Source organism: Phocoena sinus, chromosome 20 (genome assembly GCF_008692025.1).
Source record: "Phocoena sinus isolate mPhoSin1 chromosome 20, mPhoSin1.pri, whole genome shotgun sequence".
In the NCBI taxonomy this organism is placed as follows: domain Eukaryota; kingdom Metazoa; phylum Chordata; class Mammalia; order Artiodactyla; family Phocoenidae; genus Phocoena; species Phocoena sinus.
In genome coordinates this window covers 29014539-29027080 of record NC_045782.1, presented here as the reverse complement: position 1 = coordinate 29027080, position 12542 = coordinate 29014539, and the positions used below count along the sequence as shown (strand labels likewise).

General features: G+C 38.1%; 1 protein-coding gene across 6 annotated transcripts in view; it reads left to right on the top strand.

The window, feature by feature from the left end:
- Positions 1-10183, top strand: part of TRIM37 (tripartite motif containing 37) — a 148495-nt gene extending 138312 nt beyond the window's left edge. For 2 of the 6 annotated variants that reach the window (XM_032616234.1, XM_032616232.1), the window contains exons 23-24: positions 7479-7589; positions 8910-10183. In XM_032616234.1, coding sequence (XP_032472125.1) covers positions 7479-7589; positions 8910-8992 — 194 coding nt within the window. In that variant the 3' untranslated portion in view covers positions 8993-10183. The remainder of the gene's footprint in view (positions 1-7478; positions 7590-8909) is intronic. The other 4 variants (XM_032616233.1, XM_032616235.1, XM_032616236.1 and 1 more) reach the window with 2 other exon arrangements.
- Positions 10184-12542: the final 2359 nt, after the last annotated feature.

Below are 12542 nucleotides of genomic sequence, written 5' to 3'. Positions count from 1 at the left end.
CAGTATTATGTTTTCTCAGTACAGACCTACATGGTTACTTTATTATATTGATTTTATAGGTGAGTAGGCTGAGGCCTAGAGATGTAAGTTACCGTACTCAAAGTCACAGAGCCAATGCTCTTAACTGTCACCTCTCTACCAACCTAGTCCACACTTGGAAAGATCATCCTAAGGGATGAGTATGAGTTAGTATGAGTTGTGAAGACTGGTGAAAGATGAGGCCAGAGTGGAGGCAGAGGTCAGATCATGAGGAATTATACTGTATGTCTAGCTAGAATTTGGACTTTGTCCTTTGAATGGAATATAAGCAAGGAGTGAAATAATAAAATTATGTTTTAAAATTCCTACTCTAGCTGAGTTGGGGACTGGGAATGGGGTGTGGAACTCTGGGGACAGAAAGACTGGTAAAAGAAGAATGTTAAATTAAACTTGGACTTTTAAATTTCAGCCTTCATCTCATAAATTCACATTTTCTCAGCAGTTTTTCTATGTAAATAGCTAGTTAGCACCCAAAAAACCCCATAAGTTTTGACATTAGTTCCATTTCTTTTTTTAAAGCTAATCATCAACAGCTTATCCTAAACTGGAGAAAGGCATTTGCTTGGCCGTATTTAGGATCTGCTCTGCACTTTCAAGTCTTTGAATCTGAGATTTAGTGCTGTCAGTGTTACTCAGTGACACATTTTTTCTTATGTAAGGAGTGTTGTAGTGATGCAAAGCACCTAGAACTCAATAAGAAAAGTTACTGTAAACATGCAAATCAGTAGTGCCAGGAAAGTCCACTATTGCAATTTGTTGGTATGGAAACAGCTTATTTACCACTGAGTCCCAGGATAGGCAGTGAGGAGACTAATTGATAAGGCTGGAAGAGGGGAATAGGTAAACTAAAGGAGCTCTGTGCCTTTTGAAATTTGCTTTGTGAGAGGAGAATGGGGCCTTACTTACTGCGGTGGGTACATTCTATCATGAGCAGGAGCCAGTTCTCAAGAAAACCTTTATTTTTCCGCACCGGTAAGCCTTGGTGAAAAGTTGAGTGGGGTTGTCTTACATCTGTGCTTAGGAATAACGAGCCTCTTTATTCTTAAGCAGAATGCCTAAAAGAAAATTTTCTGTGGTAGGTCACTGTAAATTGGTGTCTCTTTCCTCTCCTCTTCCTCCCTCCCTACTGCCAGGCTGTTTGAAGAAACTTTAAAATTTTTTTTAAAGTTTCCAGTTTTAAAGTTTTTAAAACTTTAAAATTCTTTGTGTTTACTAGTTGGGAATTTGGGACAACTAAAGTGGACTCTTAAATGTTCCTGAGAGTCAATAAAAAGTGACTTTTCTTAGACTTGACAGTCATCAACAGGCCTTTTCCTTTCTAACTGGGATCATATGGGACAACCTTGTGTTAATCTCCTAGTTAATGGCTGCATTGCAAAAATCTTGATTTCCTTCTCACATCCCCCCTACCCCAATTGATACCTACAGAATTCCTTAGGTAGACCGGTCTCTTCCTTGTTCTTTCTAAAACTGGAGACTATGCGATTGACTTCTGCTGAATTAGCACAGTCCTTTTCAATTAAGTCAGGGGTGTCACCCATCCCAGGGAAAGCCATGGCATGCCTATTGCAAACCTTACTGGCACCCTATCTAAGAGTAGTACACAAGTCTGATGCTCCAGCATTGCTGATCCCTTTTGGTGTATCAATGAAGACATAAGTTACAAAAACCCAATCAGCTGGTTTAAGCAATAGGAAGATTTACTGTCTTGTATTAACAAGAAGTCTCACCTGACTCTGGTAGGGCAGTTTCAAGGTTGGAAAATTTACCTGCTTAATGTCATCAAGAACTCATTTCCTCCCACCAGCCCCGTCCCCCCATCTTTTGCTCTGCCATTCTAAGTGAGTTGGCTTAGCTCCCCTCAGGATGGCAGGGTGGTTGCTGCAGCTCCAAACTTTATATGGAGTCAGAAAAACGTTCTGGGAGTAGGGGAGGATTATTTCATTTTATATGTCTCTGTTTATCAATGAGAGCACATCTCATTAATCAGTAGTGAAAAAAAAAGGAAACTTGGCAAAGTCTGAACGTTTGGTTCCCCTCCCTGATCCATTCCACGTGGCCACTTGGAGAAGGGAAGACGACTGAACAACATTGAGGTTCTGCTGGAAAGGAGGAAGGCAAGTGAAGCATTAGTGTTTGGTCTACCAGGTGGTTAATGTATTTTCCAAGCAGCTGAAGTTTGAGCAACCCTGAATAAGGGCGTTATAACTCAAAAGTTAGCTTTGGACTACTGAGCATATAGTGGATACTCAAAAAATATGGTAGGTGATTGATATAGAAATACCTTATTTCACATTTTACTTTAAGATGCAGGGTTGATTTTGGGGTTTTTTTCCCCCCACATGAATATCTCTGAAGCATCTTCCATTTAATGGTATCTTACAATAATTATCATTGACAGCCAGTTTTGTGAAAACTTGTTGACACCTTCTGGTGAGATTAAGAAAGGTCCTGTATTCAAATTTCTTATAGTTGGTGAAATATCACTAGTTTGCTTTAACCTTTACTTAATGCAGTGGGTAGACATTGCAGTGTATGGGGCAAGGCACATAGCAAATAGCTTGTGACTTGTTACTTGACAGTAGCTACTTTCATTTCCAAAAAATGAAAGTATTTGATCTTACGTTGTGTTTACTTGCTCTCACTGATGTCAATGGGTTGTACAGGACCTGGTGACCCCATAGGTCAACTATTAAGCTAGAGGTCAAGAGACCAATTTGTTTTTCTCATTACATTCACAGAGCTAGGGAACTTCAGATCTTAGGACTTGATAAAAAAAAACAAGTAGTGTTTTCATGCAGGAATTTGTTTCCAGCGCTTCTTGGGAAATGCATGTGTTTCTGAATCCTAAGAAAAGTAAGTCAAGAAATCAGAAAACCGGAAAAAATTATTCTGGTTCTCCTGTTAATCTTAACAGTCAACACAGAAACATGGGGACTTCCTGGCGGTCCAGTGGTTAAGACTCCACGCGTCCACTGCATGGGGCACAGGAACAGTCCCTGGTCGGGGAACTAAGATCCCACATACTGCATGACGTGGCCAAAAAATGAATTAAAAACAAAACAAAACAGAAAAAAACAGAGAAACATGACTGCTTTGGAAGAATCCACTAATGGCAAGTTGAAAGTATAAACTGGAAATGCTGGTACCTAGAATCAAAGGTTAAGATCAGTGGGAGCACCTTGAAAAGAAGCAATTGCAGTCAAATCAGCCCTGGCTATAGCTGTTGCCATTTTATAAGTATGTGTTCATGGCCCTGTCTGATGCTATGTAAATATTAATGAGTCTATACTATACTATACAGGAATCCTGTGAGTGGTGCTCCAAGAAATAGGAAGTTTCAAAAGTAAGAGAATTCCTCATATTGGAATTTTTAAAAATAGATTTATTTTTGGCTACGTTGGGTCTTCATTGCAGCGCACGGGCTTTCTCTAGTTGTGGCGAGCGGGGACTACTCTTCGTGTACGTGCTTCTCATTGCGGTGGCTTCTCTTGTTGCGGAGCACAGACTCTAGGCGCACGGGCTTCAGTAGTTGTGGCGAGCGGGCTCTAGAGCGCAGGCTCAGTGGCTCAGTAGTTGTGCACGGGCTTAGTTGCTCCGCGGCATGTGGGATCTTCCCGGATCAGGGCTCGAACCCGTGTTCCCTGCATTGGCAGGCGGATTCTTAACCACTGCGCCACCAGGGAAGTCCCCGTATTGGCTTTTTTTTTTTTTTTTTGCGGTACGCGGTCCTCTCACTGCTGCGGCCCCTCCCGCCTAAGAGCACAGGCTCCGGACGTGCAGGCCCAGCGGCCACGGCCCACGGGCCCACCCGCCTGGCGGCAGGCGGGATCCTCCCGGACCGGGGCACGAACCCGCGCCCCCTGCATCGGCAGGCGGACTCCCACCCACCGAGCCACCAGGGAAGCCCCCCCCATATTGGCATTTTTGATGTGATTCCATGTAGTGCTATAAACCTTACTAAGAGTTCTAAGTGTACATTATTCAACTATTACCCAGTAATGTTCCCAGCATTTTCCAGTATTTGAATATTCACTGTAGGCTACAGTTCTTGTAAATACTACAAACTAACCAAAATTTTTAAAAGATATATAACTTTATTAGAGTTTGAAAAATATTGTAAGTGTTTAAAGAATAAGTTGAAAAAAAAAAAGAATAAGTTGAGATTTGGGGAATTCCTGAGAATTCCAGTTCCTCGTTTGTGAATCCTGGAGGTTAATATATGTCAGGAGTTCAGAAACACTAGTACGAAGAGATCAAATTTGTGCCTAGAATTTCAGTAACTCATGTGGGTTTGAGTTTTCAGCAGCAGTTCCATGAAGGGCCAGAAGGTGGAGGTGGTGCGTCATGCAAGTAGCTGGTTTATTCTCTAAGCAGTTAAGTATCACTCTTGACTCTTGAGAGCAGGAAAGTTTTTTCCTTTGCTTAGTAAGGAAATTTCAGAAACGTCCACACATCCAGCCTATCTTCAAAGTATTTAAGGGAGAAATAGTACTACACAAACTCTTATTGAAAACAGAAGAGAAGGAATTCACCAGTGAAGCCATCTGGGGCTACAGTTTTCTTTGTTGATCTTTTTTTTGTTTGTTTCCTTAAAATTTATTTATTTATTTTTGGCTGCGTTGGGTCTTCGTTGCTGCGAGGGGTCTTTCTCTCTAGTTGTGCCGAGCGGGGGCTACTCTTCGTTGTGGTGCATGGGCTTCTCATTGCGGTGGCTTCTTTTGTCGCAGATTACGGGCTCTAGGGGCACGGGCTTCAGTAGTTGTGGCTCACGGGTTCTAGAGCGCAGGCTCAGTAGTTGTGGCGCACGGGCTTATTTGCCCCGCCGTCTGTGGGATGTTCCCGGACCAGGGCACAAACCTGTCCCCTGCGTTGGCAGGCCGATTCTTAACCACTGCGCCACCTGGGAAGTCCCTGTTGATAGTTTTTTAAGCTACAAATTCCGTTTCTTTAATACTTAAAATACCTATTCAGGTTATTTTTACCTGAATGAATTTTGGTAGTTTGTGTCTATCAAAGAATTTGTCCATTTCATCAGTGTTCTTGATTTCAAGAGCATAAAGTTTTTTATACTGTTCCCTTATTACCCTTTTAATGTCTGTAGAATCTCTAGTGATGTCCCCTCTTTTATTCCTTTTTTTTTACTCTCTTTTGTCTTGGTCTACCTAGAAGCTTTTCAGTTTTATTGGCGTTTTCAAGCAACTCTTGTTTCAATGATTTCTTTTTCTTTTGTTTTCCTGCTAATTTAATTTCTGTTCTTTATTTCCTTTTACCCAAGTTTATTTACTCTTTTTTTTTCTAGTTTCTTAAAGTAAATGCTTGGACCATTACTTTGAGGCCTTTTTCTCTTCTAATATAAGCATTTGATGCTGTAACTTTATCTTTAAGCACTGCTCTAGCCACATCCCCAAACTTTTGATATGTTGTACTTTTATTTCCATTCAATTCAGAATGTTTTTCATTAATTATGGAGAATTCTTGGCCATTTTCTCTTAATATATTGTCTCTCCTTTGCTGTCTTTATGGCTGTCTAGTTGACACAGTTTGAACCATTCCTTTTTTATCCCTGTGTTTCTTAACCTCTTTTTTATAATGGCAATCTCATTGTTCTTTAAAACTCTGGTTAATTTTCTCAGTTCTGTCTTTAAGTTTTTCAACCTTCCCTAAATTCATCTATTAATAGTTTAATTTTAATGACTATATCTGAAAAGTCTAGTAATTAAAAAAAAATCTGTCCTTTTCCACATTAAACAGAATTTTGTACTCTATTTTGTGAAAAAATTCATGGTATTGTCCTTCTATTTGTATATCTGCTGACTCTTACTTCAAGTATATTGTCTGCCTTGTTTGTAAATTTTGATTGGAACATAACTTTTTGAGACTTTTTCTACCCCTTGTGAGAATCATCCCTCCCACCCCCCGCCACTATAATTGTGACCTGGACCGTGGAAGCTTCCCACCAGAGAGGTCTTTTAAATATGTTTCAAGACTATTCATGAGCATTTTTATATCTGCTTTAGTCTGTGTTAGATAATTTCAACATTATCTCTGTCATCTCAGCACTGATGTTCGTTCTTGTCTTTACCTGGTTTTTCATACGGTGTAGCAATTTTGGATTGTATCCTGGACATTTTTAATATGATTTTATGAGACTCTGGGTCTTGTTTAAATCTGCCAATTTGTTGGTACTTCAAATTCTTGTCTACACCAATATGCCTGTCCCCATTTACTTTTCAGAATCCTCAAATAGCCACTTCATGCATTCTGTCCAGGTTTTATAGCTGCATTCAGTGGGAAAGATGGGGTGGAATATGTTTGCTTCATCTTACCTAGAACCTTCCCTCCAGAGGAATAAATTGCTTTATTCGGATCACACTAGCTACTGACCAGTTTTTATGTTACTTTCCTAAGATTTGAACCTCAACCTTAATCCCAAACTTAAATGATACACACAGGCCTTAGTTTGAATTCTGAGGTGAGCTGAGCCCAGAAACAAGACAAAATTCCCTGCTGTCTTCCTGTGACAGCAGACAGAATTATTTAGTTTATTCTTTCAGTAAGAGTTTTAGCTTTTTGCAGGGAGTGCAGTTTTAGTCTCACTTTCAACTCCCTTTCTATGGTGGATCCAGAGGTTTTTTTCCTATCCCCAACAGAGTATTAAAGACTTCCGCATCAAGCTCTCTGGGGCAACTGCATCTACCCCACTAGTTTTCCATATCCTTTTTGTCTCTATACCTATGGATTTCCATTCATTCTTTTAAATATAGCTGTTCATTAAAATTTTTAAGTTTATATTTTATCTAGCATTTATAAGGGTTTGTAGCAGAAAGATTTTCAGATTTTCTTGATCACTGTCTTGTTGAAACAGAAGTACTTTCTGTACTATAAAAATTCTATAGAACTTTTCTTTTAAAAACCTACTCATATGCAAAAAACAAAATTGGTGGCCCAAATGGGACAGTAACTCACTTATTGCTAAAATTACTGGAATTTTTTTATACACACAGCTAAATATAAGTGTAAATGTGTATTTGTATTTATGAGTGTTTATATTTATGTTTTAGGCTAGAAGCTGTTGAATCAGGATTAAAAGAGCTGTTATCGCTTATGACTCTTTGGGGGGGGAAAAACCTATGTTTGCCTTGGAAAAAGTGTTCTCAGTATAATGAAATTAATACTGGCTTCAAATTCTAACTTTTCAGGTACTGTGGAAAGGGCAGTTTTAATTTTTGAGGATGAAAATAAATACTGCTCTAAATAACTAAAGAGAACTTAGGTTTGTGGGATTACTTTTTTCTTTGTTTTGTTTGCTTGGTATCTTCTGTTTTCTTGGCATTCAGTGTAAAATTCACTAGGAATCTCAATTTATGATAGGGAGATTGCCTTTTTCTTGCAGTGGTTACTTGTCAGAAACATGTTCTCTGCTTCTTTCCTGCCAGGAATGAGTAGCGACAGTGATATTGAATGTGACGCTGAGGACGAGGAGCAGGAGGAGCGCGCCAGCCTGGGCAGATTTAGCGACTCCTTCATGGCACGGCTGCCGGATGAAGGTGCAACCCATGACGTCATTTCATGGGGATTAATTAAACCGTCTCTTCTGCTGCTTCCTTTGCTTCTCTTTCTGCTTCTGCTGCTTCTGCTTTGCTGCTTCTGCTGCTTTTTCTTTTTTAAATTATTGTCATTTGTGAGACGACATTCTGTGGGATAAACTAAATGGTGCACGTACTGAAAAAATTTAGTAGGCGGTCAGACACCACCTAATGCGTGCTACTTACTGCGTGGAGCAAGTGTTGGCAACCTGCTTTGGTACAGCCCATGACCTGAGAATGGAAAAAAAACAACAAGCCAAACAAAAAAGAATTTTCCATGGAGAACATTTGTGGCCTGCAGTGCCTAAATATTTACTATCTGCTCCTTTGTAGAAAATGTTGCCAGCCCCTGGGGAGGTTTCAGATTTTTTTTTTTTTTTTCTTTTCAGAGATATTTGTAGCCTAGCTAATAAGGGAACTTTTTTAAAGATAACTCTTTCCGACTTCTTAGAAATGGATGCTGATTATGGAATCATTGATTTTATTACCACTTCCTCCTAAAAAAGTCTTAGGAAAAAACTCACTGAGAGAAACCCATTGTTAGTATTTTGTTTCGTTTTATTTTAGGTGTACAGCATAATGATTTGATATATGTATACAATGCAAAATGATCACCACAATAAGTCTAACACCCATCCCCCACTGTTAATATTTTATCCAGAGACCTTAACGATCAATCTGAGCGTTCCTCTATAAGAGTTCCTGGAATAACAACATTGTCAGGCCTATGTTAATTGTCGGCTTTGTATTTTACATATTTCTCTGATATTCTAGTGTCTTTCTTAGTACAGACTCAGTCACTTGATGATTTTTTAGGTATTAAGGTACTCTTAGCAATCTTCTCTGCTTATAGAAGAAGCAGCCAAATTTCAGGCAAGTTATCTTGAGTGCTGATGAGTTTTTGTAGTGATATTTGCATGCGCAGTTTAATTGGCTTTGAAATACATTTTATATTTACAAAATCAGCCTTTAGAGTGTACATCCTCATCGTTTCCTATTCCCTTCTTTAGCTGCTCCCATAGTGTCCCCAGGGCGACAAAGTCAGGCAATGCCTTTCATCTTCTAATTGTGGGCGTCTATTACACATTTTGTTTTTTTCTCCTTTATTTTCCCTTTGTGTTTGTTACACTTGACTCAGATCAAAAATTCTCTAAAAATAGAGATTTGTTCACAACCCAGCACATCTTTATCACTTAAATAACACACTTGGTAAGATCGTTTCGAGATAAGGAAAAGAAAATACTGCTCTTTTAAAAATGTTAACTCTTTTTTTTCTCCTAGATACACATTCCAGTTTTCCTGATGGTGAACAAATAGGCCCTGAAGATCTCAGCTTCAATACTGATGAAAGCAGTGGAAGGTAATTTTCAAATCAAGAAAACTGACTTGCAAGCTACCTTGAATTTTGCTGTAGTTGGTGCTCAAACTTGTCAACAGTCAGATAATCAGATTTGGTCTTATTTTTTTCATCATCTCTACTTGAAATAGTAATTCTGAAACTTTAGAAAGTAGCACAATTCTAGTGTAAGACATTAGTACACAGGAAAAAGTTGTGTGGGAAGAATTCTGTGTAATGTAATGAAATAACAGTGTAGCCTCAATTAATTTAGTAAATAGTATATTCATAAAAGGCAGTTTGTCTACTGTAACAGAAGGGCAATTAACTGCCAGGAAACGTACCTGGAGACAGTGCATGCACTCAGTAACCTGCTCAGCATCGGTGCTCTTCTGTCTTGGCTAGACACTCAGTTGTGTTTAAATGACCACCTTTATATTTTGGGTTTTAATTATAGTTTATAGTTTCACTAGTGCCTGTAGATTAGTGAGCAGAAATATTACTAATGTGTAGATTCTTCCCTGTGACACTTTATGTGGATAACTGAAGTAACACTAGACTGAATCTCCTCTTTGGAATATGTTGACTGACTGAGGTTAATTTATTTATCTTTTCTTGTTTGTTCAAGTGCAGGCACACTAATTAATGACGCCTAAGCTTTCTTTTGTGTGACCTTTACAAATGTAATTTTAAATGAATTAAGTTAATACGGATTGGTTATGTTTCTGGTCGTATGAACACATGTAAGAACATTTAAAATTATTTCGTTTCTTCTGCTTCTTACTAAACAATTATAATGTAACGGGTATTTTAAAACCCTGTTTTCTCCTTTATTTTCATTAGTTGGACATTGATTTCAGTGTCAATACATTTAAAGATTCCTATATATTGTACTGTGGCTTACATGAAACTGTGGTATAAAGTTTACTTTCATACTCAGAATTAGTCCAAAATAATTGCCAAACTTTATCATTGTGCTCTTGCATTTGTTTTTGAGCTGCTATGCTATTTGTGAAAATTACACTGAAAGTTGACTAAGAGACTATTGAAAAAGCATGAATATATACACGTGAGAGGCATCTCATCTGCTTATTTTTTACTTAATGAATATTGTTCCCCTTTCCATGTCTAGTGTCTTGCCGAATGCTGTGTGATTCATGGTTTGCTTTTCTTCAAAACAGTTGGCACTTTTTGTTAATAAAATGATGCTGAGAAAATGTTATGCCTCTGCAACTTATTAAAAGTGGAGCAGGAAGCCCCCCTTTTTCCTATTCCTATTGCCTGTGTATAATAGAGGCTGTTGAGCTGTAAGTAGATGCGTGGGGAAGTTAGAAGACTTATTTATGATCTCCATAATGTGTAATGTGTGGTTACTTTTTCTCCTTAAATTAGTTGGAAATATTTAAGTAGTATAATCACATGAGAAGTTAAAATTTAGCATTTGCTTACTACCATGATAGCATTGGCTTGCTGTCGTATAGTTATTAGGTAGCTTATTGTGCAGTGCTCTGAAACATTACTGATAAGTTCTTCACATTTCATTTTCTATTAGCTGGAAATGTATTTATGTTCATTACATTTTGATGAGACCATATTCTAAATCAAACTTATTTCTGTGCTACATTGTAATGGGTAAAACTATAATGTAAGAATTTTGCACCTTTAGTGTTGAGCAAATCATTGTAAGAACTGATTTTGTAGAGGTTTATTTTTTAATTGAGGCTTATCAGAATTCATAAAGTCAAGTGTGATTGACTCTGCTTTGGAACTCTCACTATTGCGCAGCTGTTTCTTGACCTGTATATGATATAGAACTGAGTGCTTTCCAGTGTACCTTTATAACTTATTTTCAAAATATGGAAAACCACTGTGGTTAAGAACTAAGAGAAGCCAGAGAATAGACTGTTCATTTGGGGAAATTTACTTGTAAGAGCTTTTAGCACAAGTGATTTAATCATGAGATTCTTTTGGGTCATTAATCTAGACAATAACTTTTTTTTTTGAATTTTTGAATTTTATTTTATTTTTTTATACAGCAGGTTCTTATTAGTCATCCGTTTCATACACATCAGTGTATACATGTCAATCCCAATCTCCCAATTCATCACACCACCACCACCACCACCCCGCTGCTTTCCCCCCTTGGTGTCTGTACATTTGTTCTCTACATCTGTGTCTCAATTTCTGCCCTGCAAACCAGTTCATCTGTACCATTTTTCTAGGTTCCACATATATGCATTACTATACGATATTTGTTTTTCTCTTTCTAACTGACTTCACTCTGTATGACAGTCTCTAGATCCATCCATGTCTCTACAAATGACCCAATTTCATGCCTTTTTGAGGCTGAGTAATATTCCATTGTATATATGTACCACATTGTCTTTATCCATTCGTCTGTTGATGGGCATTTAGGTTGCTTCCACAACCTAGCTATTGTAACTAGTGCTGCAATGAACATTGGGGTGGGTTCATGTGTCTTTTTGAATTATGGTTTTCTCTGGGTATATGCCCAGTAGTGGGATTGCTGGGTCATATGGTAGTTCTATTTTTAGCTTTTTAAGGAACCTCCGTACTGTTCTCCATAGTGGCTGTATCAATTTACATTCCCACCAACAGTGCAAGAGGGTTCCCTTTTCTCCACACCACACCCTCTCCAGCATTTGTTTCTCCACACCCTCTCCAGCATTTGTTTGTAGATTTTCTGTTGATGCCCATTCTAACTGGTGTGAGGTGATACCTCATTGAAGTTTTGATTTGCATTTCTCTAATAATTAGTGATGTTGAGCAGCTTTTCATGTGCTTCTTGGCCATCGTTATGTCTTCTTTGGAGAAATGTCTATTTAGGTCTTCTGCCCAGTTTTGGATTGGGTTGTTTATTTTTTTGATATTAAGCCACATGAGCTGCTTGTATATTTTAGAGATTAATTCTTTGTCCGTTGCTTCTGAAGTCAGGGAGTCTGATTCCTCCAGCTCCATTTTTTTCCCTCAAGACTGCTTTGGCTATTTGGGGTCTTTTGTGTCTCCATACAAATTTTAAGATTTTTTGTTCTAGCTCTGTGAAAGATGCCATTGGTAATTTGATAGGGATTGCATTGAATCTGTAGATTGCTTTGGGCAGTATAGTCATTTTCACAATATTGATTCTTCCAATCTTAGAACATGGTATATCTCTCCATCTGTTGGTATCATCTTTAGTTTCTTTCATCAGTATTTTATAGCTTTCTGCATACAGGTCTTTTGTCTCCCTAGGTAGGTTTATTCCTAGGTATTTTATTCTTTTTGTTGCAGTGGTAAATGGTAGTGTTTCCTTAATTTTTCTTTCAGATTTTTCATCGTTAGTGCATAGGAATGCAAGAGATTTCTGTGCATTAATTTTGTATCCTGCAACTTTACCAAATTCATTGATTAGCTCTAGTAGTTTTCTGATGGCATCTTTAGGATTCTCTCTATATAGTATCATGTCATCTGCAAATAGTGACAATTTTACTTCTTCTTTTCCAATTTGTATCTGTTTTATTTCTTTTTCTTCTCTGATTGCCATGGCTAGGACTTCTAAAACTTTGTTGAATAATAGT